The following is a 27,079-nucleotide window of genomic DNA, read 5'->3' as shown; positions in this document are numbered from 1 at the left end:
CGTTGTAGTACGTTTGTGCACGCTAGCATTCCTTGTTTATCACCCTTGGTGACATTTTGGTTTTTGTTTAGCTCCACGCTTGCTAGCGTCCTCAGTTTTGTATTTTTTGTCCTGTCCTGCCTTTTATTTATTAAAAAATACTTATATCTTACCTGTTCGCCGCTCCTGCTTGTCATCTGCCTTGGAAGGAACACAACAATCTCAACCATGCGTCGCAGACGTAACAGATGTCCGGCGGGCCGCAGCACGGCGCCGTCCACCTCCTCTTGTCCGGCGGGCCGCACCTCGGCGCCGCCCACCTCCTCTTGTCCGGCGGGCCGCACCACGGCGCCGCCCACCTTGTTGTTTCTGGACTTTTCATGGACGCCTTTGGCGCCAACAGCAGCGACGCCCCAGACTTTGGTACAGGACTCAAAGACTGCTGAGGTTCTGGCGCCAGTCTCGTCCGCCCCCTCAACGGCCACAGACATTGCCATTCCGAGGTCGCCCGCCTCGACGATTGCGGCGACAATCCACCCGCCGCCGCCACCTGACTTGTCCCCGGTGGCTTCGGGGACACATGGCCTGGCGGCCCACCACCAAGTCCTCCCTCCACCCTCCCGTGACTTTTGACTTTCTGGGTTTTTTTTGTTGGGGAGGGGTTTCTAGTTTGGGACGTCTGGGATCCGTCCCTTAAGGGGGGGGGGTTATGTCATGATCCGTTACCCGGATCATGGCATGAATTATGTTGGTTATGTTTCTGGTTTTAGTCGGTTTCCTGGGTGCACCCTCTTTCCCTGTTTACTGCTGGTTTCCATGGGCACTGATTCTCCTCACCTGTCTTAGTTTTGGCAATTAGTGTTTCCACCAGGTGTTTTGGCTAATCACTCCCCTTTATAGTTTCCTGTCACCCAGCAGTAAGTGCTGGGTCAATGTTTGCTGTATGCAACATTTACGTTCCCCCTGGTTTTCTGCTCGTTGTAGTACGTTTGTGCACGCTAGCATTCCTTGTTTATCACCCTTGGTGACATTTTGGTTTTTGTTTAGCTCCACGCTTGCTAGCGTCCTCAGTTTTGTATTTTTTGTCCTGCCTTTTATTTATTAAAAAATACTTATATCTTACCTGTTCGCCGCTCCTGCTTGTCATCTGCCTTGGAAGGAACACAACAATCTCAACCATGCGTCGCAGACGTAGCAGATGTCCGGCGGGCCGCAGCACGGCGCCGCCCACCTCCTCTTGTCCGGCGGGCCGCACCACGGCGCCGCCCACCTTGTTGTTTCTGGACTTTTCATGGACGCCTTTGGCGCCAACAGCAGCGACGCCCCAGACTTTGGTACAGGACTCAAAGACTGCTGAGGTTCTGGCGCCAGTCTCGTCCGCCTCCTCAACGGCCACAGACATTGCCATTCCGAGGTCGCCCGCCTCGACGATTGCGGCGACAATCCACCCGCCGCCGCCACCTGACTTGTCCCCGGTGGCTTCGGGGACACATGGCCTGGCGGCCCACCACCAAGTCCTCCCTCCACCCTCCCGTGACTTTTGACTTTCTGGGGTTTTTTTGTTGGGGAGGGGTTTCTAGTTTGGGATGTCTGGGATCCGTCCCTTAAGGGGGGGGTTATGTCATGATCCGTTACCCGGATCATGGCATGAATTATGTTGGTTATGTTTCTGGTTTTAGTCGGTTTCCTGGGTGCACCCTCTTTCCCTGTTTACTGCTGGTTTCCATGGGCACTGATTCTCCTCACCTGTCTTAGTTTTGGCAATTAGTGTTTCCACCAGGTGTTTTGGCTAATCACTCCCCTTTATAGTTTCCTGTCACCCAGCAGTAAGTGCTGGGTCAATGTTTGCTGTATGCAACATTTACGTTCCCCCTGGTTTTCTGCTCGTTGTAGTAAGTTTGTGCACGCTAGCATTCCTTGTTTATCACCCTTGGTGACATTTTGGTTTTTGTTTAGCTCCACGCTTGCTAGCGTCCTCAGTTTTGTATTTTTTTGTCCTGCCTTTTATTTTTTTTTAAATACTTATATCTTACCTGTTCGCCGCTCCTGCTTGTCATCTGCCTTGGAAGGAACACAACAATCTCAACCATGCGTCGCAGACGTAACACAAAGGCTACTATTGATCAGGTAGTCTGTGTGGTTCCTTATGTAGTCAGCTTCAGTGAGACTTTGGACCAGTAACCTATCCATCCTTTCTCTCTGTATCTCTCTCTCTCTGTGTGCCTCTCAAGGGTTTGCTGGATGTTCCAATAAGTAGTTAAACGTCCTCATCAGCGATACAGCGGTTAAGTGATTCAATGGTGAAGACTCTTTGCTCAAGAACATGAATGCCAGACGTTAAACCCCCTGATGAAGAGCGCTTAAATGGACGATTCCCCCCTCCACCCCCGGGTAATCTCAAATGATTACACGTGTTGGATGTGAGGCTTGGACTATTTAGCGTTCCGCCATCCAGTTCGTGGTCTGTAACACCTTCTGCTCCTCTCACTCATGGCAGAGCCCTAATTCGAGAGTTGATGGGGTTGTTTTGAGAGCGGGGATAACGTGTTAGTGGCGTTAAAAAGTTCCCAAGGTTAGAGTTTAAAATCGAGCGCGTACAAGCCTCGTTGGGAAAGTTTCCTGGCCCCGTCAGCGGCATCTGTCTCTCTTTGCGTAGTCGAGTCCATCGCTCACAGTAGGGCTCTTCTACTCGTCCATCTGCCACATCACCCGGAGGGCCTCTGAGTGCGTTTAACTGCCCAAATAAGAGTAGTAAATTACACTTTTCTCGTTTACAAGCAAGCCACCGACCAGTGGCCGTAGTTTTTTTTTTACGAGAAAGGAGGGCAAATAACTGTCACAGTGCGGTGGAAGTGACCAAATGGACTCTACTCAGCATGCAAATGAGAGCCGGGCTATAAAGACTAAACTTGGACTGGGACGGGAGTGTGACATTTAGTTGCCATTTCAAGTTATCTGTGTTTCTCTAACAATTACTGTGTGTACGGTACGACAAGTGGTATGGGTCACCTCAGTTCACCGTGTTAAAGGGGAACATTATCACCAGACCTATGTAAGCGTCAGTGACGTGCAGTGACTAGAGGCAGATGAGGCGGCGCCTCACCTGCCATCATGGAAAGAAAAAAAATGTAAAAAGAAAAAAATATATATTAAAGTGTTAAATGTATCCAGTGATTATACTATAAAGTTATTTTCCATTTAACTTCACCAGTTTTAGATTATTTTTATTCAAAATCGCTGAATTTTCACACTTGCCGTTCAAATACTGAGAAGAGACGGTGCGGTGAACAGCAGCCAGTCGAGGCACGTCACTCAGTGCCTCAACATGGACGGACTCGGCTAACTGCTGGTCTGCTGTGCAGTGAGACCGTATTGCTATATGAATTATATTATACATTTCCATAGTTTAGTTAGCTGAGGTATATAATGTGCAGTGTATTTTGTCAACAACTGTATGTGTGTAACGTATTTCTTGTGCTGAGCGATCATAAAACGGCTGCAAAAGACGCACTGGCTGAGGCTCGCCTCCTGCACACCCGCCGTAGAATGCACGGCAACCCCTGACGGGAGTGTTTTATCAACTAAAGCCCACACTTAAACTTTCCACGTGCAAGATTGAATCTATTTAAAAAAGTTATTTCATAAGAAGCCAAAAAGTGCAAAAACAATAATGTTCGTGTTGGAGGAGTTGTGAATGACTGCAGGGCCACAACATTAGGTACACCCGCAGACTGCAGGTGTACCTAATTCACAACTCCTCCAACACGAACATTATTGTTTTTGCACTTTTTGGCTTCTTATTAAATAACTTTTGTAACCTATTTTTATGGGCTTTCCTCTTTGTGATGTTAAGTTCCTGTTATGCGCTGTTATACAGTATATGCCTTGAGCTCTTATTTTGAAGGCGCTAAGAGCGGAAGTGACGACACGTTGGAGTGGAGCGGAAGTTTTTGAAAGAAGGTAAATAAAGTGGTCCTCGTGTAAACTGGAGCCTCCGTGTTTGTTATTTTGTAGTTTCATACAGTATAGGCGACATTTATAAACCCTGGGTTACACTTTTTTAAATAGATTCAATCTTGCACGTGGAAAGTTTAAGTGAGGGCTTTAGTTGCGGCGCATGGACTTTATTTATAAGTAAAGGTAAGACCATAATAACGTTTTTTTATTAAATGTGCTTTTTTTGTGTGCTACAGTTTGTATGTGTAAAGTTAAAGTTAAGTTAAAGTACCAATGATTGTCACACACACACTAGGTGTAATGAAATTTGTCGTCTGCATTTGACCCATCCCCTTGTTCACCCCCTGGGAGGTGAGGGGAGCAGTGGGCAGCAGCGGCGCCGTGCCCGGGAATCATTTTTGGTGATTTAACCCCCAATTCCAAGCCTTGATGCTGAGTGCCAAGCAGGGAAGAATGCTGGTATGAGCTTTTAAACATAACCCGTTAACTGCTGCCAATCAAATGGTGAATAAGATACTCTTTAGGGTTCATATGTTTGTAAATCTGACTGTGATGAAGTCAGTGCCTCACCAGCCATCAACCTCACCGCACGTCACTGGTATGTATACACTATATACGTTAGGTCAGGAAAAAACACAGATGCTATATCATCCCTACAAGCCTGTTTCGAAGGTTTCCCTGCTAGTCAGGGGGTTTTATTGCAGGGAAACCTGCGAAACAGGCTTGTAGGGATGATATAGCCTCTGTATCGCCTCCATGGCGACAACGTGTTTGTTACATCCATCCATCCATTTTCTACCGCTTATTATAGTTTCTTATAAGTATCATCCCTACAGGACGAGTAATAGCTAAACATGATTCACTACACACCGTAGCTCACCGGCGTCACAATGTAAACAAACGCCATGGGTGGATCTACACCTGACATCCACTGTAATGATACCAAGTACAGTAGCGTATCTAGTCAATACTACCATGATCTACTATGATTATATCGATATTTTTTAGCATCACAAAATAATTTTTTGTTTGGTTTTTTTCAATTATATTATGTTTATAAACTCAGGAAATATGTCCCTGGATACATGAAGACTTTGAATATGACCTATGTATGATCCTGTAACTACTTGGTATCGGATTTATACCCAAATTTGTGGTATCATCCAAAACTAGAGATGTCCGATAATGGCTTTTTTGACGATATCCGATATTGTCCAACTCGTAATTACCGATTCCGATATCAACCGATACTGATGTCCGATAATGGCTTTTTTGCCGATATCCGATATTCCAATATTGTCCAACTCTTAATTACCTGTCTGACAAGCCTGTAAATGTGTGTTAGTCATGTATGATGTCTTTTTGTTATTTTTTTTTTGTGTGATGTGTAATGTCTAGTGTTTAAATGTACGGCAGTGACAATGAATTTCCCCAAGGGGACCAATAAATCTAATCTAATCTAATCTTAATTACCGATTCCGATATCAACCGATACCGATATATACAGTCGTGGAATTAACACATTATTATGCCTAATTTTGTTGTGATGCCCCGCTGGATGCATTAAACAATGTAACAAGGTTTTCCAAAAATAAATCAACTCAAGTTAAGGAAAAAAATGCCAACATGGCACTGCCATATTTATTATTGAAGTCACAAAGTGCATTCTTTTTTTTAACATGCCTCAAAACAGCAGCTTGGAATTTGGGACATGCTCTCCCTGAGATGAGAGACCATGAGGAGGTTGAGGTGGGTGGGCTGAGGAGGTAGTGGGGGGGTGTATATTGTAGCGTCCTGGAAGAGTTAGTGCTGCAAGGGCTTCTGGGTATTTGTTCTGTTATGTTTATGTTGTGTTACGGTGCGGATGTTCTCCCGAAATGTGTTTGTCATTCTTGTTTGGTGTGGGTTCACAGTGTGGCCCATACTTGTAACAGTGTTAAAGTTGTTTATACGGCCACCCTCAGTGTGAACTGTATGGCTGTAGATCAAGTATGCCTTGTGTGTGTTATAAGCCGTAGATATTATGTGATACAAATGCAGTGCCTTTAAGGCACGCCTCAAATATTGTTGTCTGGGTGGAAATCGGGAGAAATTCGGGAGAATGGTTGCACCGGGAGATTGCCGGGAGGGGCACTGAAATTCGGGAGTCTCCCGGGAAAATCGGGAGGGTTAGCAAGTATGACTCGGAGATGCAACTGCTCTGTACTTCTCCCTACGTCCGTGTACCACTTCGTGCAGCGGCGTTTTAAAAATGCATACGTTTTACTTTTTGAAACCGATACCGATAATTTCCGATGTTACATTTTAAAGCATTTATCGGACGATAATATCGGCAGTCTGATATTATCGGACATCTCTATCCAAAACTAATGTAAAGCATCCAAACAACAGAAGAATAAGTGATTATTACGTTTTAACAGAAGTGTAGATAGAACATGTTCAAAGATTAACCGTAAATAATTCATTTTCTACCACTTGTCCTTAATAATTTTGACAAAATAATAGAATGATAAATGACACAATATGTTACTGCATTATGTCAGCAGCTAAATTAAGAGTGTTTGTTTGCTTACTTACTGTCATGTCTGTGTAATCATGTTTTGTTTTAGTCATGTTTTGTTTAGTTTAGTTATTGGACTCTTTAGTTTCTGGCTTTTCACTCCCTTGTCTTGTTTCCATGGTTACGCATTAGTTTCACCTGTTCCACGTTTGGACTCATTGTGCACTCTTGTTTGTCGCCACAGCAACCCATTAGTTTTCACCTGCCCTGACGACTCACGCACCTGTCTTTAATCATGTCACTATTATTTAAGCTTCCAGTTGCCAGGCTGTCTGTCTGGCGACATCATACCCCTTGTCACACTCTGTATACCTTATTAATGCCACAGTTAGTGTTTTTGTTTCATTGTTCATAGTTTCTGCCTTTGTACAAGTTTTGTGTTTATAGCCAAGTTTTGTACCTCCACCTTTTTGTTTGTTTCTTTTTTTGAGTGTTAAAATTAAATATGTCTTCACCTTCACGCCATGTCTGGTCCAAACCATTTGCACCACGGGAGAACAAACCACGCCATAGTCCAAGTCCTGACACTTACTGATAAAAGACAAATTGTCTAGTATGTTCACTATTTTATTTAAGGACAAATTTGCAATAAGAAACATATGTTTAATGTACCCTAATATATTTTGTTAAAATAAAGCCAATAATGCCATTTTTAGTGGACCCCTTTATTTAGAAAAGTATCAAAGTATCGAAATACATTGTTATGATTTGCTGCCCGGATCATATTTCTGTTTGGGTTTTCTGTTAGTCTTGGACTCATTTGGTTCCTGTCTGTGCACCTTTGAGTTGGTTACCATAGTTACTTATTAATTCCACCTGCCGCTTGTGTTTCTGACGCGCACCTGTTGTAATCACAGACGCTATTTAAGCCCACCTTTGTTCATCACTCGTGCTGCTTTCTTTGTTTTTGCATCACGCGACTGCCACGTAAGTTCATTCTTGTTTCCTAGACTCAGCTAAGTTTCATAGTTTGTGCTAAGCGTTAGCCTTAGCTTCCAGTGCGTTCGGCACCTCTTCCTGTCGGTTTGTTTTCTGTTTTGTACCAGTTTTGTGTTATTTTATTATTAAATCAAGTTATTACCCCTGCAAGTCCTGTCCGGATTCGTCCCTTGCATCTTGGGAGAACAAACCCCCGCATCACCATGCGCACCATACGTGACATACATCTTGGTTCTGGTACCAAAATATTGGTATCGGGACAACCCTAATGACAACTGTCGACAATGGAGATATCACCACTGCACACTTAAAGTTAAAGTACCAATGATTGTCACACACACATTGGGGCGGCATGGCGTAGTGGGTAGAGCAACCGTGCCAGAAACCTGAGGGTTGCAGGTTCGCTCCCCGCCTCTTACCATTCAAAAATCGCTGCCGTTGTGTCCTTGGGCGGGACACTTCACCCTTTGCCCCCGGTGCCACTCACACCGGTGAATGGAATGATGAATGATAGGTGGTGGTCGGAGGGGCCGTTGGCGCAAATTGCAGCCACGCTTCCGTCAGTCTACCCCAGGGCAGCTGTGGCTATGAAAGTAGCTTACCACCACCAGGTGTGAATGAATGATGGGTTCTACATGTAAAGCGACTTTGGGTACTTAGAAAAGCGATATATAAATCCCAGGTATTATTATTAGGTGTGGCGGAATTATTCTCTGCATTTGACCACTTGATCACCCCCTGGGAGGTGAGGGGAGCAGTGAGCAGCAGCGGTGGCCGCGCCCGGGAATCATTTTTGGTGATTTAACCCCCAATTCCAACCCTTGATGCTGAGTGCCAAGCAGGGAGGTAATGGCTCCCATTTTTATAGTCTTTGGTACGACTCGGCCGGGGTTTGAACTCACGACCTACCGATCTCAGGGCGGACCCTGAGTAGGTGTACCCTTTTGTGCTGTGAGGAGATGCGCGGTTTGCGGGCACAACCGCGGAGTCCGCGGATTATCCGCGGATCGGGCGGATGAAATTAAAAAAAATTAGATTTTATCCGCCGGTCGGGTCGGGACGGGTCGGGTGGTTGAAATAAAAAAAAATTAGATTTTAAATAGATTCAGGCGGGTGGCAGTTAAACCAATTGGGAAATATATATACATAGTTAAATGTTGTTACCCACATACGAAAAACGAGCAGGCACCTGCAGCATATGCCACAACAGAAGAAAAAAAAAAAAGAGATGGACACTTTTACGGAGCGGAGAAGGGACGCCTCGCCGGGGTCCGGGACCGAGGCCCCTTCCCCCGAGAGGGCCCCACCGGGAGCCGTAGCTGAGGCGATCCGCGAGAAGGGCCCGACGCACGTCCAGGGTCACCACCGCGCCCACCGCACCGACACCCCGCCTCGTCCGCCTTCGCCGCGGCCGGCGTCACGCGCAGCAGGTAAGCAGCTTACCTGCCCGCCACCCCCGTGGCCGGGGGCTCGTAACAGGGGTCACCCCGCGCTCTCCGCCCGCGCAGCTTACCTGTCCGCCACCCCTGTTGCCGGGGGCGCGTAACAGGGGTCACTCCGCGTGCAGTGCGCTCACGAAAGGGGTGGGGCTCACCCTGGTTGATATAGACAGCAGCTAGGACGGTGGCCATGGAAGTTGGAACCCGCTAAGGAGTGTGTAACAACCCACCTGCCGAATCAACTAGCCCTGAAAATGGATGGCGCTGGAGCGTCGGGCCCATATACCCGTCCGTCGCCGGCAGCGAGACGCGCTTGGAGGTGCGCTCAGCGCGGCTCCCATATGATTGCGCACTGGTGTGCGTCTGGGTCGTGACAGCGTGGCACGCGAATGTCTGTGCTGCATTGGATCAGTCTCCTTTCTTTAACAGGCAAAAGCTTTATAACCTCACTAATGCCTTGCATCGTCTATTTTAGACATATAACAACGGGCGGGTGCGGGCGGATGCGGTTCTGATCAAATGTTAGATCGGGTGGATTGCGGATGGTTGACGACTTTCTGATGTGGTTGCGGATGAAATAATTGCCTATCCGCGCATCTCTAGTGCCTACCAGTATGCAGACTGGAACTTCCTTTAGTTTTCCTTTCTCTGTTTGTAGTATTTCCTCCCTCGGCCTACCGCATTAGAGAGCTTTATTAGTTCATTTTACTCGCCCGCTCTTCTTCTTCCGCACACACAAAAACCAATATCTACACCTCGGGTGTTGTGACGAAGGTGTCTGCGAGAGTTGGCCTGGCGGCGGTGCATAAGGAGATGTGTCGTCGTCGTCCCCCCCGGGAGACAAAAGGCGAAACAAAGCGAAGAGCGAGGCGTAAGGAAATTGAGGCGTCAATATTTAGTCGTTCCTGTAGGTATTTGCGAGAATCCATACCCATCGAGCGAGCGCGACATTGTTAGCAGGCTTTTTTTTTTTTCCCGAGCAGCCTTTTCACCGACGTTTCAACTCTTTCTTGGCTAACAAAGAGGAAATTGTCGCATGTCGGCCACTTCTTAATCCTCTTTTGTCACTGCCTCTCCTTTTGAGCGCTGTCGGCTGCGTTCGTGCTGCGTTCAATGACAATGTAACCTGTCTCTAACTTTGTGAAGAAGTGTTTACTTTCCCGGGGGAAGAAAAAAACCCAAAAACGTTGCCAAATGTAAAAAGTCATTCACTGACAAACAATAGGAAACGCTAATTGCAGGCGAAGGAGGGGGAATTAATGGAAAACGTTCCCGGCGAATGTATTTCGAGACCTGGAGCATGGTTAACTTTTGTCAAAACTTGGTCTTGGGTGTGGGCTTTTCCGGGATGCAACGGAAAGTTGGCCCGTGCGAGACGGGAATGAAGGTACATGATTTATTATTATCAAAAAAAGGAATAAATGAAAGCGCGCACAGTGGCGGAGAACAAACTATGAAACCAAAAAGACTATAAATATGGAACAAAAACTTACTTGGCTTGGACAAAAAGTCGTTGCTTGAGGAATTGACATGAAAAGAAGTATCAGGCATGAACAGAGCATAAATGTGTTGTGAAGAGTGTGCAGGAGCATAAATGCGGGGATGTCGTCAGGACGAACAACAGAAAAATGAATGAACTTAAATACTATGGACATGATTAGTGAAAGCAGGTGCGTGACTCAAAACGTGAAACAGGTGCGTGACGTGACAGGTGAAAACTAATGGTTGCTATGGTGACAAACAAGAGTGCACAATGAGTCCAAACGCGGAACAGGTGAAACTAATGGGTAATCATGCAAACAAGACAAGGGAGTGAAAAGCCAGAAACCAAAGATTCCTATAACTAAACAAAAACATGACTTAAAACAAAAACATGATTACACAGACATGACAACTTTACCAACTCCAACTTTTCACATTGACATAAATCCACTTTATTTATTTATTTTCACTTTATTTGTACAGCACATTTTTTTCCAAAGTGCTGCACAACAATATTCAAATATTATGCTTAGCTCGGACATGGGAGGAGTTCGGGGAAGCCATGGAAAACGACTTCCGGACGACTTCGAAGCGATTCTGGACCACCATCCGCCGCCTCGGGAAGGGGAAGCAGTGCACTACCAACACCGTGTATGGTGAGGATGGTGTTCTGCTGACCTCGACTGCGGAAGTTGTGGATCGGTGGAGGGAATACTTCGAAGACCTCCTCAATCCCACCAACACGTCTTCCTATGAGGAAGCAGTGCCTGGGGAGTCTGTGGTGGGCTCTCCTATTTCTGAGGCTGAGGTTGCTGAGGTAGTTAAAAAGCTCCTCGGTGGGAGTAGATGAGATCCGCCCGGAGTTCCTTAAGGCTCTGGATGCTGTGGGGCTGTCTTGGTTGACAAGACTCTGCAGCATCCCGTGGACATCGGGGCCGGGGTGGTGGTTCCTCTCTTTAAAAAGGGGAACCGGAGGGTGTGTTCTAACTCTCGTGGGATCACACTCCTCATCCTTCCCGGTAAGGTCTATTCAGGTGTACTGGAGAGGAGGCTACGCCCGGATAGTCGAACCTCGGATTCAGGAGGAACAGTGTGGTTTTCGTCCTGGTCGTGGAACTGTGGACCAGCTCTATACTCTCGGCAGGGTCCTTGAGGGTGCATGGGAGTTTGCCCAACCAGTCTACATGTGCTTTGTGGACTTGGAGAAGGCATTCGACCGTGTACCCCGGGAAGTCCTGTGGGGAGTGCTCAGAGAGTATGGGGTATCGGACTGTCTGATTGTGGCGGTCCGTTCCCTGTATGATCAGTGTCAGAGCTTGGTTCGCATTCCCAGAGGTAAGTCGGACACGTTTCCAGTGAGGGTTGGACTCCGCCACGGCTGCCCTTTGTCACCGATTCTGTTCATAACTTTTATGGACAGAATTTCTAGGCGCAGTCAAGGCGTTGAGGGGATCTGGTTTAGTGGATGCAGGATTAGGTTTCTGATTTTTGCAAATGATGTGGTCCTGATGGCTTCATCTGGCCAGGATCTTCAGCTCTCACTGGATCGGTTCCCAGCCGAGTGTGAAGCGAATGGGATGAGAATCAGCACCTCCGAGTCCGAGTCCATGGTTCTCGCCCGGAAAAGGGTGTAATGCCATCTCCGGGTTGGGGAGGAGACCCTGCCCCAAGTGGAGGAGTTCAAGTACCTCGGAGTCTTGTTCACGAGTGAGGGAAGAGTGGATCGTGAGGCGTCTTCAGTAATGCGGACGCTGTATCGATCCGTTGTGGTGAAGAAGGAGCTGAGCCGGAAGGCAAAGCTCTCAATTTACCGGTCGATCTACGTTCCCATCCTCACCTATGGTCATGAGCTTTGGGTTAGGACCGAAAGGGCAAGATCACGGGTACAAGCGGCCGAAATGAGTTTCCTCCGCTGGGTGGCGGGGCTCTCCCTTAGAGATAGGGTGAGAAGCTCTGCCATCCGGGGGGAGCTCAAAGTAAAGCCGCTGCTCCTCCACATCGAGAGGAGCCAGATGAGGTGGTTCGGGCATCTGGTCAGGATGCCACCCGAACGCCTCCCTAGGTAGGTGTTTAGGGCACGTCCGACTGGTAGGAGGCTGCGGGGAAGACCCAGGACACGTTGGGAAGACTATGTCTCCCGGCTGGCCTGGGAACGCCTCGGGGTCCCACAGGAAGAGCTGGACGAAGTGGCTGGGGAGAGGGAAGTCTGGGCTTCCCTACTTAGGCTGCTGCCCCCGCGACCCGACCTCGGATAAGCGGAAGAAGATGGATGGATGGATGGATGGATCTTATTAATGCAAATATTATGTTACTTATTCTTATCCTGTAAAAGTTTTTAACCTCCCTAAAATGTCTTGTTGCCCTCCCCACCTTTTTTCCAGCCCTAAAAGACGACCGCTTCCAGATGGTTCTCTTCACGCCGCGGCTGGTGCGCATCACGTTGACCAACGTGAGCGTGTCGGACGAGGGCGGCTACTTCTGCCAGCTCTACACGGACGCCACGCACCACCAGGTGGCCACGCTGGCCGTGCTCGTCCCCCCTGAGACACCCACCGTGGAGGTGAAGCAGGACGCCGTGGAAGGCGGCGAGGTGGAGCTCAGCTGCGTGTCGCCGCGCAGCAAGCCGGCCGCCACGCTGCGATGGATGAGAAATGGCCGCGAGGTTCCCGGTAGGTCTTTAAAACTTTGTGCCACAGCAAGATTCCTAATGTTTTTTGTTTTTTTTAATGATATATATTTTAGTAAGCTAGATTCATACGTAGATACAACAACACAGTAACATAAAACACTACACAACTAAATATTCATTCACATTTGCAAAACTCAACACAGTTGATGAGTCTTTACACTGCAAAAATCATACTTGCCAACCTTGAGACCTCCGATTTCGGGAGGTGGGGGGTGGGGGCATGGTCGGGGGTGGGACGGGGCGTGGTTAAGAGGGGAGGAGTATATTGACAGCTAGAATTCACCAAGTCAAGTATTTCATATATATATATATATATATATATATATATCATACTTGCCAACCCTCCCGGATTTTCCGGGAGACTCCCGAAATTTAGCGCCTCTCTCGAAAACCTCCCGGGACAAATTTTCTCCCGAAAATCTCCCGAAATTCAGGCGTAGCTGGAGGCCACGCCCCCTCCAGCTCCATGCGGACCTGAGTGACGTGTTGACAGCCTGTTCACACGTCCGCTTTCCCACAATATAAACAGCTAATGATGGAGGGCGAGTTCTTGGTTTCTTATGTGGGTTTATTGTTAGGCAGTTTCATTAACGTCCTCCCAGCGCGGTAACAACACACAACTACAGCAGTCAAGTTTTCGTACCATAAAGCAGTTCGTCTGCCGTAAACAGCAATGTTGTGACACTCTTAAACAGGACAATACTGCCATCTACTGTACATGCATATGTGACCCACCCATAATGTGTCACATTTTTGTGTTGATTTATTTATTTTATTTTGTGGTTTGAATTCGTTTTTGGAGCTGTCATTCCACATTTATCAGTATTCACATTGATCAATAGGGGGCAGTAGGGCGTTTCTTCCCAATTGAATGCTATCACCTGCAGACCGGAAGTGTCTTGTCATTCTGATGAGCGCGACCAGTCTGTGAACAATTGAAACGTCCTGTGTGCTTTTTCCTCCTGTATAACAGGTTAGTTTTGGTGAATCAACTCACTGAATAATATCCATGTGATCTTTATAAGTTTAAGTACACATTCTGATGGTGGAGCCTAACTCTAAAGTGTTTGTGAGTTGTAGTTTGTATTTGTGAATGAATCCAGTGCACAGCTGCAGTAATCAATACAAAAAGGCGACGTGAGTGCGCAATGTTTATATAGGAACTTCTGATCCCAATTCAGACTCCCGAATTAGAGCTCCCGTTTTCTTATTGATTTTATAATGTATATTTGTATAATGTGTGTGTTCTGAAATAGTGACAGAGAATAGAACTAGGATGGACAATTCAACCCTTAACTCAACAATGAGTAGATGAGTGTTATGTGTGTGTAAATGTGTAAATAAATGAACACTAAAATTCAAGTATTTCTTTTATTTATTTATAAATATATATATATATATATATATATATATATATATATATATATATATATATATATATATATATATATATATATATGTATACACATATATATATATATATATATATATATATATATATATATATATATATATATAGCTAGAATTCACTGAAAGTCAAGTATTTCTTATATATATATATATATTATAAGATATTAACCACGCCCCCAACTACGCCCCCCGGCCCACCCCCGACCACGCCACCCGCCCCCCACCCCCCACCCCCCCACCTCCCGAAATCGGAGGTCTCAAGGTTGGCAAGTATGCTTTACACTGCAAAAAGCATACTTGCCAACCTTGAGACCTCCGATTTCGGGAGGTGGGGGGTAGGAGCGTGGTCGGGGGTGGGGCGGGGCGTGGTTGGGGGCGTGGTTAAGAGGGGAGCAGTATATTGACAGCTAGAATTCACCAAGTCAAGTATTTCATATATATATATATATATATATATATATATATATATATATATATATATATATATATATATATATATATATATATATATATATATATATATATATATATCTTTTATTTTCCTCTGCCTCTCTCGCACACACAAGGATTGTGTTGATTCATCATCTGCACACAAGCAGCTCCGCCATTTCTAATTGCCATGAATTAGAAACCCCCCGTTTCGGCGACCTGCTGCTGCCGCCTTGAAAACCTCATCCGTCAGTCACTTTCACTTGGAGAGTCTTCTTGCTGTCTGTTCTTTTGGCGAGACCCCCCACCGCTACTGCCAAGTCTCAGCAGGGGGGGACATTCGGGCGGCTAACTGCTCTCATGGCGTCCCTCGGCTGTCTTATTAACTTCCCGTCACCTCATCTTCTCTTTCTTCCCCAGGTGTGGTTTCCCAGCAGGACAACGGGAAGACCTTCAGCGTATCCAGCACCGTCCGGATCCCGGTCGAGAGGAAAGACAACGGGGCGGCATTGAGCTGCGAGGCGCTCCACCCGGCGCTGGGCAGCCAGAAGAGGATCCGGCACTATCGCCTTGATGTGTACTGTGAGTCCCTCCGTTAACCGAGGACGCCGTCGCACGAAACACGGAAGACGTGAACCTGCTCACGTTTTCTTTTTGTGTGATCAAAATCCTTCACCCCGATAGTTATTAATGATAACTGCCACATTACACCACAAAAAAGTGACAAGATCATCCATAAAGTCAAAGCCCACCATGCCCACGTTCCAATTGTCACACAATTCATTGGGGGCGGCGTGGCTCAGATGGTAGAGCAGCCGATCAGAAACTTGAGGGTTCCTGGTTCGAATCCAGCTCGCGACATTGAAATCACTGCCGTTTTTTTCCCTTGGGCAAGACACTTCACCCACACTGTAAAATGTAGCTTAAAAATGTAGATAATGGGCTTCACTATCCGAAGAAAAAAAGTGCAATATAAATACAGGTAAAAGCCAGTAAATTAGAATATTTTGAAAAACTTGATTTATTTCAGTAATTGCATTCAAAAGGTGTAACTTGTACATTATATTTATTCATTGCACACAGACTGATGCATTCAAATGTTTATTTCATTTAATTTTGATGATTTGAAGTGGCAACAAATGAAAATCCAAAATTCCGTGTGTCACAAAATTAGAATATTACTTAAGGCTAATACCAAAAAGGGATTTTTAGAAATGTTGGCCAACTGAAAAGTATGAAAATGAAAAAATATGAGCATGTACAATACTCAATACTTGGTTGGAGCTCCTTTTGCCTCAATTACTGCGTTAATGCGGCGTGGCATGGAGTCGATGAGTTTCTGGCACTGCTCAGGTGTTATGAGAGCCCAGGTTGCTCTGATAGTGGCCTTCAACTCTTCTGCGTTTTTGGGTCTGGCATTCTGCATCTTCCTTTTCACAATACCCCACAGATTTTCTATGGGGCTAAGGTCAGGGGAGTTGGCGGGCCAATTTAGAACAGAAATACCATGGTCCGTAAACCAGGCACGGGTAGATTTTGCGCTGTGTGCAGGCGCCAAGTCCTGTTGGAACTTGAAATCGCCATCTCCATAGAGCAGGTCAGCAGCAGGAAGCATGAAGTGCTCTAAAACTTGCTGGTAGACGGCTGCGTTGACCCTGGATCTCAGGAAACAGAGTGGACCGACACCAGCAGATGACATGGCACCCCAAACCATCACTGATGGTGGAAACTTTACACTAGACTTCAGGCAACGTGGATCCTGTGCCTCTCCTGTCTTCCTCCAGACTCTGGGACCTCGATTTCCAAAGGAAATGCAAAATTTGCTTTCGTCAGAAAACATGACTTTGGACCACTCAGCAGCAGTCCAGCTGGTGTCGGTCCACTCTGTTTCCTGAGATCCAGGGTCAACGCAGCCGTCTACCAGCAAGTTTTAGAGCACTTCATGCTTCCTGCTGCTGACCTGCTCTATGGAGATGGAGATTTCAAGTTCCAACAGGACTTGGCGCCTGCACACAGCGCAAAATCTACCCGTGCCTGGTTTACGGACCATGGTATTTCTGTTCTAAATTGGCCCGCCAACTCCCCTGACCTTAGCCCCATAGAAAATCTGTGGGGTATTGTGAAAAGGAAGATGCAGAATGCCAGACCCAAAAACGCAGAAGAGTTGAAGGCCACTATCAGAGCAACCTGGGCTCTCATAACACCTGAGCAGTGCCAGAAACTCATCGACTCCATGCCACGCCGCATTAACGCAGTAATTGAGGCAAAAGGAGCTCCAACCAAGTATTGAGTATTGTACATGCTCATATTTTTTCATTTTCATACTTTTCAGTTGGCCAACATTTCTAAAAATCCCTTTTTTGTATTAGCCTTAAGTAATATTCTAATTTTGTGACACACGGAATTTTGGATTTTCATTTGTTGCCACTTCAAATCATCAAAATTAAATGAAATAAACATTTGAATGCATCAGTCTGTGTGCAATGAATAAATATAATGTACAAGTTACACCTTTTGAATGCAATTACTGAAATAAATCAAGTTTTTCAAAAATATTCTAATTTACTGGCTTTTACCTGTATATTGTTATATAATGTAGGGGCGGTATAGCTCGGTTGGTAGAGCGGCCGTGCCAGCAACTTGAGGGTTGCAGGTTCGAGCCCCGCTTCCGCTATCCTAGTCACTGCCGTTGTGTCCTTGGGCAAGACACTTTACCCACTTTCTCCCAGTGCCACCCACACTGGTTTAGATGTAACTTAGATATTGGGTTTCACTATGTAAAGCGCTTTGAGTCACTTGAGAAAAAGCGCTATATAAATATAATTCACTTCACTTCACCAGAATGTTAATAACAGAAAGAAACAACCCTTTTGTGTGAATGAGTGTGAATGGGGGAGGAAGGTTTTTTTTGGGTTGGTGCACTAATTGTAAGTGTATCTTGTGTTTTTTATGTTGATTTAATAAAAAAACAAACAAAAAAAAACGATATTGATATAAAAAAAACCCGATACCGATAATTTCCGATATTACATTTTAACGCATTTATCAGCCGATTATATCGGCAGGCCGATATTATCCGACATCCCTAGTTCTAACTTATATCTCGCTATGGAAGTGCTAAAAACACCAAAAAAAAGATTTCCCTAAAAAAATATACTTGTGAAACTCTAAATAGGTTTGTTTCGAATCACAAGGTGAAACTATCATATACATAGCATGCAATATTTCAAGCCTTCTTTTGATATCGTTGTGACGATTATGGCTTATATCCAGAGGTGGGTAGTAACGCGCTACATTTACTCCGTTACATCTACTTGAGTAACTTTTGGGATAAATTGTACTTCTAAGAGTAGTTTTAATGCAACTTACTTTTACTTTTACTTGAGTATTTTTATAGAGAAGAAACGCTACTTTTACTCCGCTACTTTTATCTACATTCAGCTCGCTACTCCCTTCTAATTTTTATCGATCTGTTAATGCACGCTTTGTTTGTTTTGGTCTGTCAGACAGACCTTCATAGTGCCTGCGTTTCAACAAATACAGTCACTGGTGACGTTCACTCCGTTCCACCAATCAGATGCAGTCACTGGTGACGTTGGACCAATCAAACAGAGCCAGGCGGTCACATGACCTGACTTACACAAGTTGAAAAACGTATTGGGGTGTTACCATTTAGTGGTCAATCGTACGGAATATGTACTGTACTGTGCAATCTACTAATAAAAGTTCCAATCAATCAATCAAAAGTGTGAAGGAAAAAAGACCCTTTTTTATTTCAACCGTACACCCCGTCAAAAGCCTAAAGACTGACTGCACAGTTCCTGTCTTCACAATAAAAGTGCCGCTCCATCGCGCCTGCGCTTTCAAAACAAGAGTCTCCGAAAGCCAGCGCAAACAAGCTAGCAAGCTACGGAGTTTGCCGCCAATGTATTTCTTGTAAAGTGTATAAAAACGAATATGGAAGCTGGACAAATAAGATGCCAAAAACCCACCACTTTCATGTGGTATTAGACAGAAAGGAGGAACTTTTTTTCTCCTCCATTTGAAAACGTGGACGTTATCATCACTACTGTCTGATTACAATCAATGCAAGTCATCAGAATCAGGTAATACACCAACTTATATTCTTGTTTTCATGAAAGAAAGGAATCTATATGTGTTAAACATGCATGTATACTCATTAAAACACCTTTAACATGTAAACAAAAACGGCAAAATAAATAAATATAAATTATATACTGTATATATCAATGTATGTATATATATATATATATATATATATATATATATATATGTGTGTGTGTGTGTACATGTTACTCATCAGTTACTCAGTACTTGAGTAGTTTTTTCACAACATACTTTTTACTTTTACTCAAGTAAATATTTGGGTGACTACTCCTTACTTTTACTTGAGTAATACATCTCTAAAGTAACAGTACTCTTACTTGAGTACAATTTCTGGCTACTCTACCCACCTCTGCTTACATCTTATGAAAACATCGAATTGAAAATGTGATCCGCTCTTCAAAAACTTGCCGTGATCATCAAAATCAGATGAAATAAAGGCTTGACATCTCTCACTTTGCATGTAATGAGTTTATGTCACGTATTGGTTTCACATTTGAAGTTGATTTGTTGACAGCAATGGACTTTTTCACGATATTCTAATTTTACGAGTTCCACCTGCACAATGGAAAAGGACTGTGTGAAAATGCGGTTGCGGGAAAACATGCACCTTTTCTCTGACTACGATTGAACATTCATCTCTTGTGGACTGACACAGTGATTGATGATAAATTGAACTGGAAATCTCATGTAAAAAATATACAACATAAAGTAGCAAGAAACACGTCAATAATGAATAAAGCAAAACATGTTCTAGACCGCAGTTCCATGATCGACTTTGTAGTTGTGTCATCGGATTTGCGGCCTCATGTTTTGGACACTCGGGTGAAGAGAGGGGCGGAGCTTTCTACCGATCACCACCTGGTGGTGAGTTGGCTGCGATCGTGGGGGAGGATGCCGGACAGACCTGGCAGGCCCAAACGCATTGTGAGGGTTTGCTGGGAACGTCTGGCAGAGTCTCCTGTCAGAGAGAGTTTCAATTCCCACCTCCGGAAGAACTTTGAACATGTCACGAGGGAGGTGCTGGACATTGAGTCTGAGTGGACAATGTTCCGTACCTCTATTGTCGAGGCGGCCGATTGGAGCTGTGGCCGCAAGGTAGTTGGTGCCTGTCGTGGCGGTAATCCTAGAACCCGTTGGTGGACGCCGGCGGTGAGGGATGCCGTCAGGCTGAAGAAGGAGTCCTATCGGGTTCTTTTGGCTCATGGGACTCCTGAGGCAGCAGACAGGTACCGACAGGCCAAGCGGTGTGCGGCTTCAGCGGTCGCAGAGGCAAAAACTCGGACATGGGAGGAGTTCGGTGAGGCCATGGAAAGCGACTTCCGGACGGCTTCGAAGCAATTCTGGTCCACCATCCGCCGCCTCAGGAAGGGGAAGCAGTGCAGTGTCAACACCGTGTATGGTGGGGATGGTGTTCTGCTGACCTCGACTGCGGATGTTGTGGATCGGTGGAGGGAATACTTCGAAGACCTCCTCAATCCTACCAGCACGTCTTCCTATGAGGAAGCAGGGCCTGGGGAATCTGTGGTGGGCTCTCCTATTTCTGGGGCTGAGGTTGCCGAGGTAGTTAAAAAGCTCCTCGGTGGCAAGGCCCCGGGGTTGGATGAGATCCGCCCGGAGTTCCTTAAGGCTCTGGATGTTGTGGGGCTGTCTTGGTTGACAAGACTCTGCAACATCGCGTGGACATCGGGGGCGGTACCTCTGGATTGGCAGACCGGGGTGGTGGTTCCTCTCTTTAGGAAGAGGAACCGGAGGGTGTGTTCCAACTATCGTGGGATCACACTCCTCAGCCTTCCCGGTAAGGTCTATTCAGGTGTACTGGAGAGGAGGCTACGCCGGATAGTCGAACCTCGGATTCAGGAGGAACAGTGTGGTTTCCGTCCTGGTCGTGGAACTGTGGACCAGCTCTATACTCTGGGCAGGGTCCTTGAGGCTGCATGGGAGTTTGCCCAACCAATCTACATGTGCTTTGTGGACTTGGAGAAAGCATTCGACCGTGTACCCCGGGAAGTCCTGTGGGGAGTGCTCAGAGAGTATGGGGTATCGGACTGTCTTATTGTGGCGGTTCGCTCCCTGTATGATCAGTGTCAGAACTTGGTCCGCATTGCTGGCAGTAAGTTGGACCCGTTTCCAGTAAGGGTTGGTCTCCGCCAGGGCTGCCCTTTTGTTCATAACTTTTATGGACAGAATTCTAGGCGCAGTCAAGGCGTTGAGGGGATCTGGTTTGGTGGCTGCAGGATTAGGTCTCTGCTTTTTGCAGATGATGTGGTCCTGATGGCTTCATCTGGCCAAGATCTTCAGCTCTCACTGGATCGGTTCGCAGCCGAGTGTGAAGCGACCGGGATGGGAATCAGCACCTCCAAGTCCGAGTCCATGGTTCTCGCCCGGAAAAGGGTGGAGTGCCATCTCCGGGTTGGGGAGGAGATCTAGCCCCAAGTGGAGGAGTTCAAGTACCTCGGAGTCTTGTTCACGAGTGAGGGAAGAGTGGATCGTGAGATCGACAGGCGGATCGGTGCGGCGTCTTCAGTAATGCGGACGCTGTATCGATCCGTTGTGGTGAAGAAGGAGCTGAGCCGGAAGGCAAAGCTCTCGATTTACCGGTCGATCTACGTTCCCATCCTCACCTATGGTCATGAGCTTTGGGTCATGACCGAAAGGACAAGATCACGGGTACAAGCGGCCGAAATGAGTTTCCTCACTTGGAACCTTACCTGGCCCGGACACGGAAAGGATTGACAGATTGATGGCTCTTTCTCGATTCTTCATCGAGGAGCCAGATGAGGTGGTTCGGGCATCTGGTCAGGATGCCACCCGAACGCCTCCCTAGGAAGGTGTTTAGGGCACGTCCGACCGGTAGGAGGCCACGGGGAAGACCCAGGACACGTTGGGAAGACTATGTCTCCCGGCTGGCCTGGGAACGCCTCGGGATCCCCCGGGAAGAGCTGGATGAAGTGGCTGGGGAGAGGGAAGTCTGGGCTTCCCTGCTTAGGCTGCTGCCCTCGCGACCCGACCTCGGATAAGCGGAAGAAGATGGATGGATGGATGATTGATTTTACATTTAGAAAAAAATAATAATAATATATGACTCCTTTAATGCACCCTATAATCCGGTGCGCCTCATATATGAAAAAATATCGAACATGGATCCGGTGCGCCCTACGGTCCGGAAAATACGGTAATTAACTGGCGTCTTCCCACCAGTTGTTAATGATAACGGTCGCACTGCAAAAAGTCAGTGTTCAAAAACAATTTAAAAAAAAATACAAAAATGAGGGGTATTTTATTTGAACTAAGCAAAATTATCTGCCAATAGAACAAGAAAATTTGGCTTGTCAAGACTTTCCAAAACAAGTAAAATTAGCTAATTTCAATGAATCCAAAAATACCTTAAAATAAGTATATTCTCACTAATAACAACTGAGTACGTATTTTCTATTGTTTCATTGAAAATAAAACAGCAAAGTCCATTTGGCTGTCATCTGTTTTACTTTTTAGACACAATTGTGTCAAAGTCATGATTTTTTTTTTACATGCTTGAAATAAGAAATTATTACTTTAAAAAATGTAGTTTTATTCTTGTGAATGTTGATGACACAGCTTTGCAACACTTGATATTCTAGTTTCAAGCATGTTTTACTCAATATAGGTCATCAAATCTCAGCAACAAGCTGTAATATCTTACTGAGAACAACATAAACACAACAGAACAAATACCCAGAAGCCCTTGCAGCACTAACTCTTCCAGGACGCTACAATATACACCGCCCGCTACCCCCTAGGCCCCCTCCACCTCAACCTCCTCATGCATGTCCCAAATTCCAAGCTGCTGTTTTGAGTCTTGTTAAAAAAAAAATAATGCACTTTGTGACTTCAATAATAAATATGGCAGTGCCATGTTGGCATTTTTTCCCCCCCATAACTTGAGTTGATTTATTTTGGAAAACCTTGTTACATTGTTTAATGCATCCAGCGGGGCACCACAACAAAATTAGGCATAATTTTTTTTGTTCATGCTTGAAATAAGAAATGATTATTTAAAAAAGTAGTGTTATACTTGTGAGTGTTGATGACACAGCTTTGCAACACTTGATATTCTAGTTTCAAGCATGTTTTACTCAATATAGGTCATCAAATCTCAGCAACAAGCTGTAATATCTTACTGAGATCATTTAGGACCAAAACACTTAAAACAAGTAAAACACTCTTTTATCTTATCAGACGGAAAATAAGCAAATATCACCATTATTTGAGATATGTAATCTTACTTAGATGTCAGTTTTTGCAGTGTAGCGCCTTGCATGGCAGCTCCCGCCATCAGTGTGTGAATGTGTGTGTGAATGGGTGAATGTGGAAATAGCGTCAAAGCGCTTTGAGTTCCTTAAAAAGGTAGAAAAGCGCTATACAAGTAAAACCCATTTACCATTTTTACCATGTTCAGATGTACATTGTGGACGCCGTCTTTGCTCCACAGTAAGTCTTTGCTGTCGTCCAGCATTCTGCACAGCAAAAAGTCAATGTTCAAAAACAAGAAAAAAAAAAATACAAAAATGAGGGGTATTTTACTTGAACTAAGCAAAATTATCTGCCAATAAAACAAGACATTCCGCCTTGTCAAGACTTTCCAAAACAAGTAAAATTAGCTAACCTCAATGAACTCAAAAATACCTTAAAATAAGTATATTCTCACTAATAAAGTGCACTTTTCTTGGTAGAAATTTTTTTTTTTACCTTTTTTGCTCAATATGTTGAAAAATATTCTTAAATTAAGCTCCAGTAGAACTTTGTAGTGTCTGGCCTGGTTCTGTAGGCTGTCAGTACTTTCAGTCCCTACACTGCAAAAAGTCAGTGTTCGAAAACCAAGAAAAAAAATCAAAAAATTTGGGGTATTTTATTTGAACTAAGCCAAATTATCTGACAATAGAACAAGACATTTCGGCTTGTCAAGACTTTCCAAAACAAGTAAATTAGTTAATCTCAATGAACCCAAAATACCTTAAAATAAGTATATTCTCACTAATAACAAGTGCACTTTTCTTGGTAGAAAACATTTTTTTTTGCTCAATATGTTGAAAAATATTATTAATTAAAATAAGTAAATGCTAGTGCCATTATCTTGACATAATGATATGCGCTCGGCATCATGATTTTTTTTCATGCTTAAACTGAGAAATTATTACTTTAAAAAAGTAGTTTTATACTTGTGAGTGTTGATGACGCAGCTTTGCAACACTTGATATTCTAGTTTCAAGCATGTTTTACTCAATATAGGTCATCAAATCTCAGCAACAAGCTGTAATATCTTACTGAGATCATTTAGGACCAAAACACTTAAAACAAGTAAAACACTCTAACATAAAATCTGCTTAGTGAGAAGAATTATGAATGTGTGTGTGAATGGGTGAATGTGGAAATAGTGTCAAAGCGCTTTGAGTTCCTTAAAAAGGTAGAAAAGCGCTATACAAGTAAAACCCATTTACCATTTTTACCATGTTCAGATGTACATTGTGGACGCCGTCTTTGCTCCACAGTAAGTCTTTGCTGTCGTCCAGCATTCTGCACAGCAAAAAGTCAATGTTCAAAAACAAGAAAAAAAAAATACAAAAATGAGGGGTATTTTACTTGAACTAAGCAAAATTATCTGCCAATAAAACAAGACATTCCGCCTTGTCAAGACTTTCCAAAACAAGTAAAATTAGCTAACCTCAATGAACTCAAAAAATACCTTAAAATAAGTATATTCTCACTAATAACAAGTGCACTTTTCTTGGTAGAAATTTTTTTTTTTACCTTTTTTGCTCAATATGTTGAAAAATATTCTTAAATTAAGCTCCAGTAGAACTTTGTAGTGTCTGGCCTGGTTCTGTAGGCTGTCAGTACTTTCAGTCCCTACACTGCAAAAAGTCAGTGTTCGAAAACAAGAAAAAAAAAATCAAAAAATTTGGGGTATTTTATTTGAACTAAGCCAAATTATCTGCCTAATAGAACAAAAAATTTCGGCTTGTCAAGACTTTCCAAAACAAGTAAATTAGTTAATCTCAATGAACCCAAAAATACCTTAAAATAAGTATATTCTCACTAATAACAAGTGCACTTTTCTTGGTAGAAAAAAAAAAATAGACCTCAATATGTGCACGGCATCATGATTTTTTTTTTTTCCCATGCTAAAGTAAGAAATTATTACTTTTAAAAAAGTAGTTTTATACTTGTGAGTGTTGATGACACAGCTTTGCAACACTTGATATTCTAGTTTCAAGCATGTTTTACTCAATATAGGTCATCAAATCTCAGCAACAAGCTTGGAATTGGGGGTTAAATCACCAAAAATGATTCCCGGGCGTGGCCACCGCTGCTGCCCACTGCTCCCCTCACCTCCCAGGGGGTGATCAAGGGTGATGGGTCGAATGCAGAGGACAAATTTCACCACACCTAGTGTGTGTGTGACTATCATTGGTACTTTAACTTTACTTTAATATCTTACTGAGATCATTTAGGAGCAAAACACTTAAAACAAGTAAAACACTCTAACATAAAATCTGCTTAGTGAGAAGAATGATCTTATCAGACAGAAAATAAGCAAATATCACCCTTATTTGAGATATTTCATCTTACTTAGATTTGCATAATAGAAATCAAACAAAATGACTCAAAATAAGCCACAAATCAGGAAAAGTGCAGTAATGCACTGTTGCGTAACAGCAGACGTAAATGCCCCCAAGCGTGAGTGCGGGCCAGTAATTGGACATGCGAGGCCTGAAGCGCGCTACCACAGAACTGGCCCTGCTTTAGCGAGGGCTGGGCTGTACAAACAAACCTCTTGCACAAACACTGTCCGCCCGGTCCATTTGCATAATGTTTTTCCGCCTGAATGATTTAAAAACATAGATTATTCAATTTGTACTGCTGCCCTTCCTGCAGCATTACAGTGTATTTTGGTGTCAAAGTCGCAGGGTTCCGTTTTATTTTACCACCAGAGCTCATTTACACACCATGCAGCCCCCCAGCAGCTACGTCCAGCACTTCCCAGCATACAAGCCCAAGTTATTAAAAGCAAATAAGTACGCTTTTTTTTTTTTCATGCAGCCTTGTCGGGGACGTACGGCCCTGCGGTTCTTTTAGCCAGGAACCAACATTAACTGCAGAAAGTGTTGCGCAATGATGCCCCTGCCAGTGACGTGCGGAGAGGTTGATGGCTGGTGAGGCACTGACTTCATCACAGTCAGATTTACAAACATATGAACCCTAAAGAGTATCTTATTCACCATTTGATTGGCAGCAGTTAACGGGTTATGTTTAAAAGCTCATACCAGCATTCTTCCCTGCTTGGCACTCAGCATCAAGGGTTGGAATTGGGGGTTAAATCACCAAAAATGATTCCCAGGCGCGGCGCCGCTGCTGCCCACTGCTCCCCTCACCTCCCAGGGGGTGAACAAGGGGATGGGTCAAATGCAGAGGACAAATTTCATTACACCTAGTGTGTGTGTGACAATCATTGGTACTTTAACTTAACTTTAACTTTACACATACAAACTGTAGCACACAAAAAAGCACATTTAATAAAAAAAACTTTATTATGGTCTTACCTTTACTTATAAAATAAGTCCATGAGCCACTGTTGTGCTGGATTAATGAACCCCCTGACGAGAGTGTTATATCAACTAAAGGCCTCACTTAAACTTTCCACGTGCAAGATTGAATCTATTTAAAAAAGTGTAACCGAGGGTTTATAAATGTGGCCTATACTGTATGAAACTACAAATTAACAAACACGGAGGCTCCAGTTTACACGAGGACCACTTTATTTACCTTCTTTCAAAAACTTCCGCTCCACTCCAACGTGACATCACTTCCGCTCTTAGCGCCTTCAAAATAAGAGCTCAAGGCATATACTGTATAACAGCGCATAACAGGAACTTAACTTCACAAAGAGGAAAGCCCATAAAAAATAGGTTACAAAAGTTATTTAATAAGAAGCCAAAAAGTGCAAAAACAATAATGTTCGTGTTGGAGGAGTTGTGAATTAGGTACACCTGCAGTCTGCAGGTGTACCTAATGTTGTGGCCCTGCAGTCAT

At 44.5% G+C, this 27,079-nt stretch overlaps 1 protein-coding gene across 3 annotated transcripts in view; it reads left to right on the top strand.

Annotated features, from left to right (window-relative positions):
- Positions 1-27,079, top strand: part of cadm4 (cell adhesion molecule 4) — a 794,682-nt gene that overhangs the window by 577,333 nt on the left and 190,270 nt on the right. For all 3 annotated transcript variants that reach the window (XM_061958781.2, XM_061958782.2, XM_061958780.2), the window contains exons 3-4: positions 12,738-13,025; positions 15,305-15,466. In XM_061958781.2, the coding sequence (XP_061814765.1) occupies positions 12,738-13,025; positions 15,305-15,466 (450 nt within the window). The remainder of the gene's footprint in view (positions 1-12,737; positions 13,026-15,304; positions 15,467-27,079) is intronic.

This window comes from Nerophis lumbriciformis, linkage group LG04 (genome assembly GCF_033978685.3).
Source record: "Nerophis lumbriciformis linkage group LG04, RoL_Nlum_v2.1, whole genome shotgun sequence".
Taxonomy (NCBI): domain Eukaryota; kingdom Metazoa; phylum Chordata; class Actinopteri; order Syngnathiformes; family Syngnathidae; genus Nerophis; species Nerophis lumbriciformis.
Note: the sequence above shows the minus strand (reverse complement) of the source record. Positions and strands in the feature narration are given on the sequence as shown.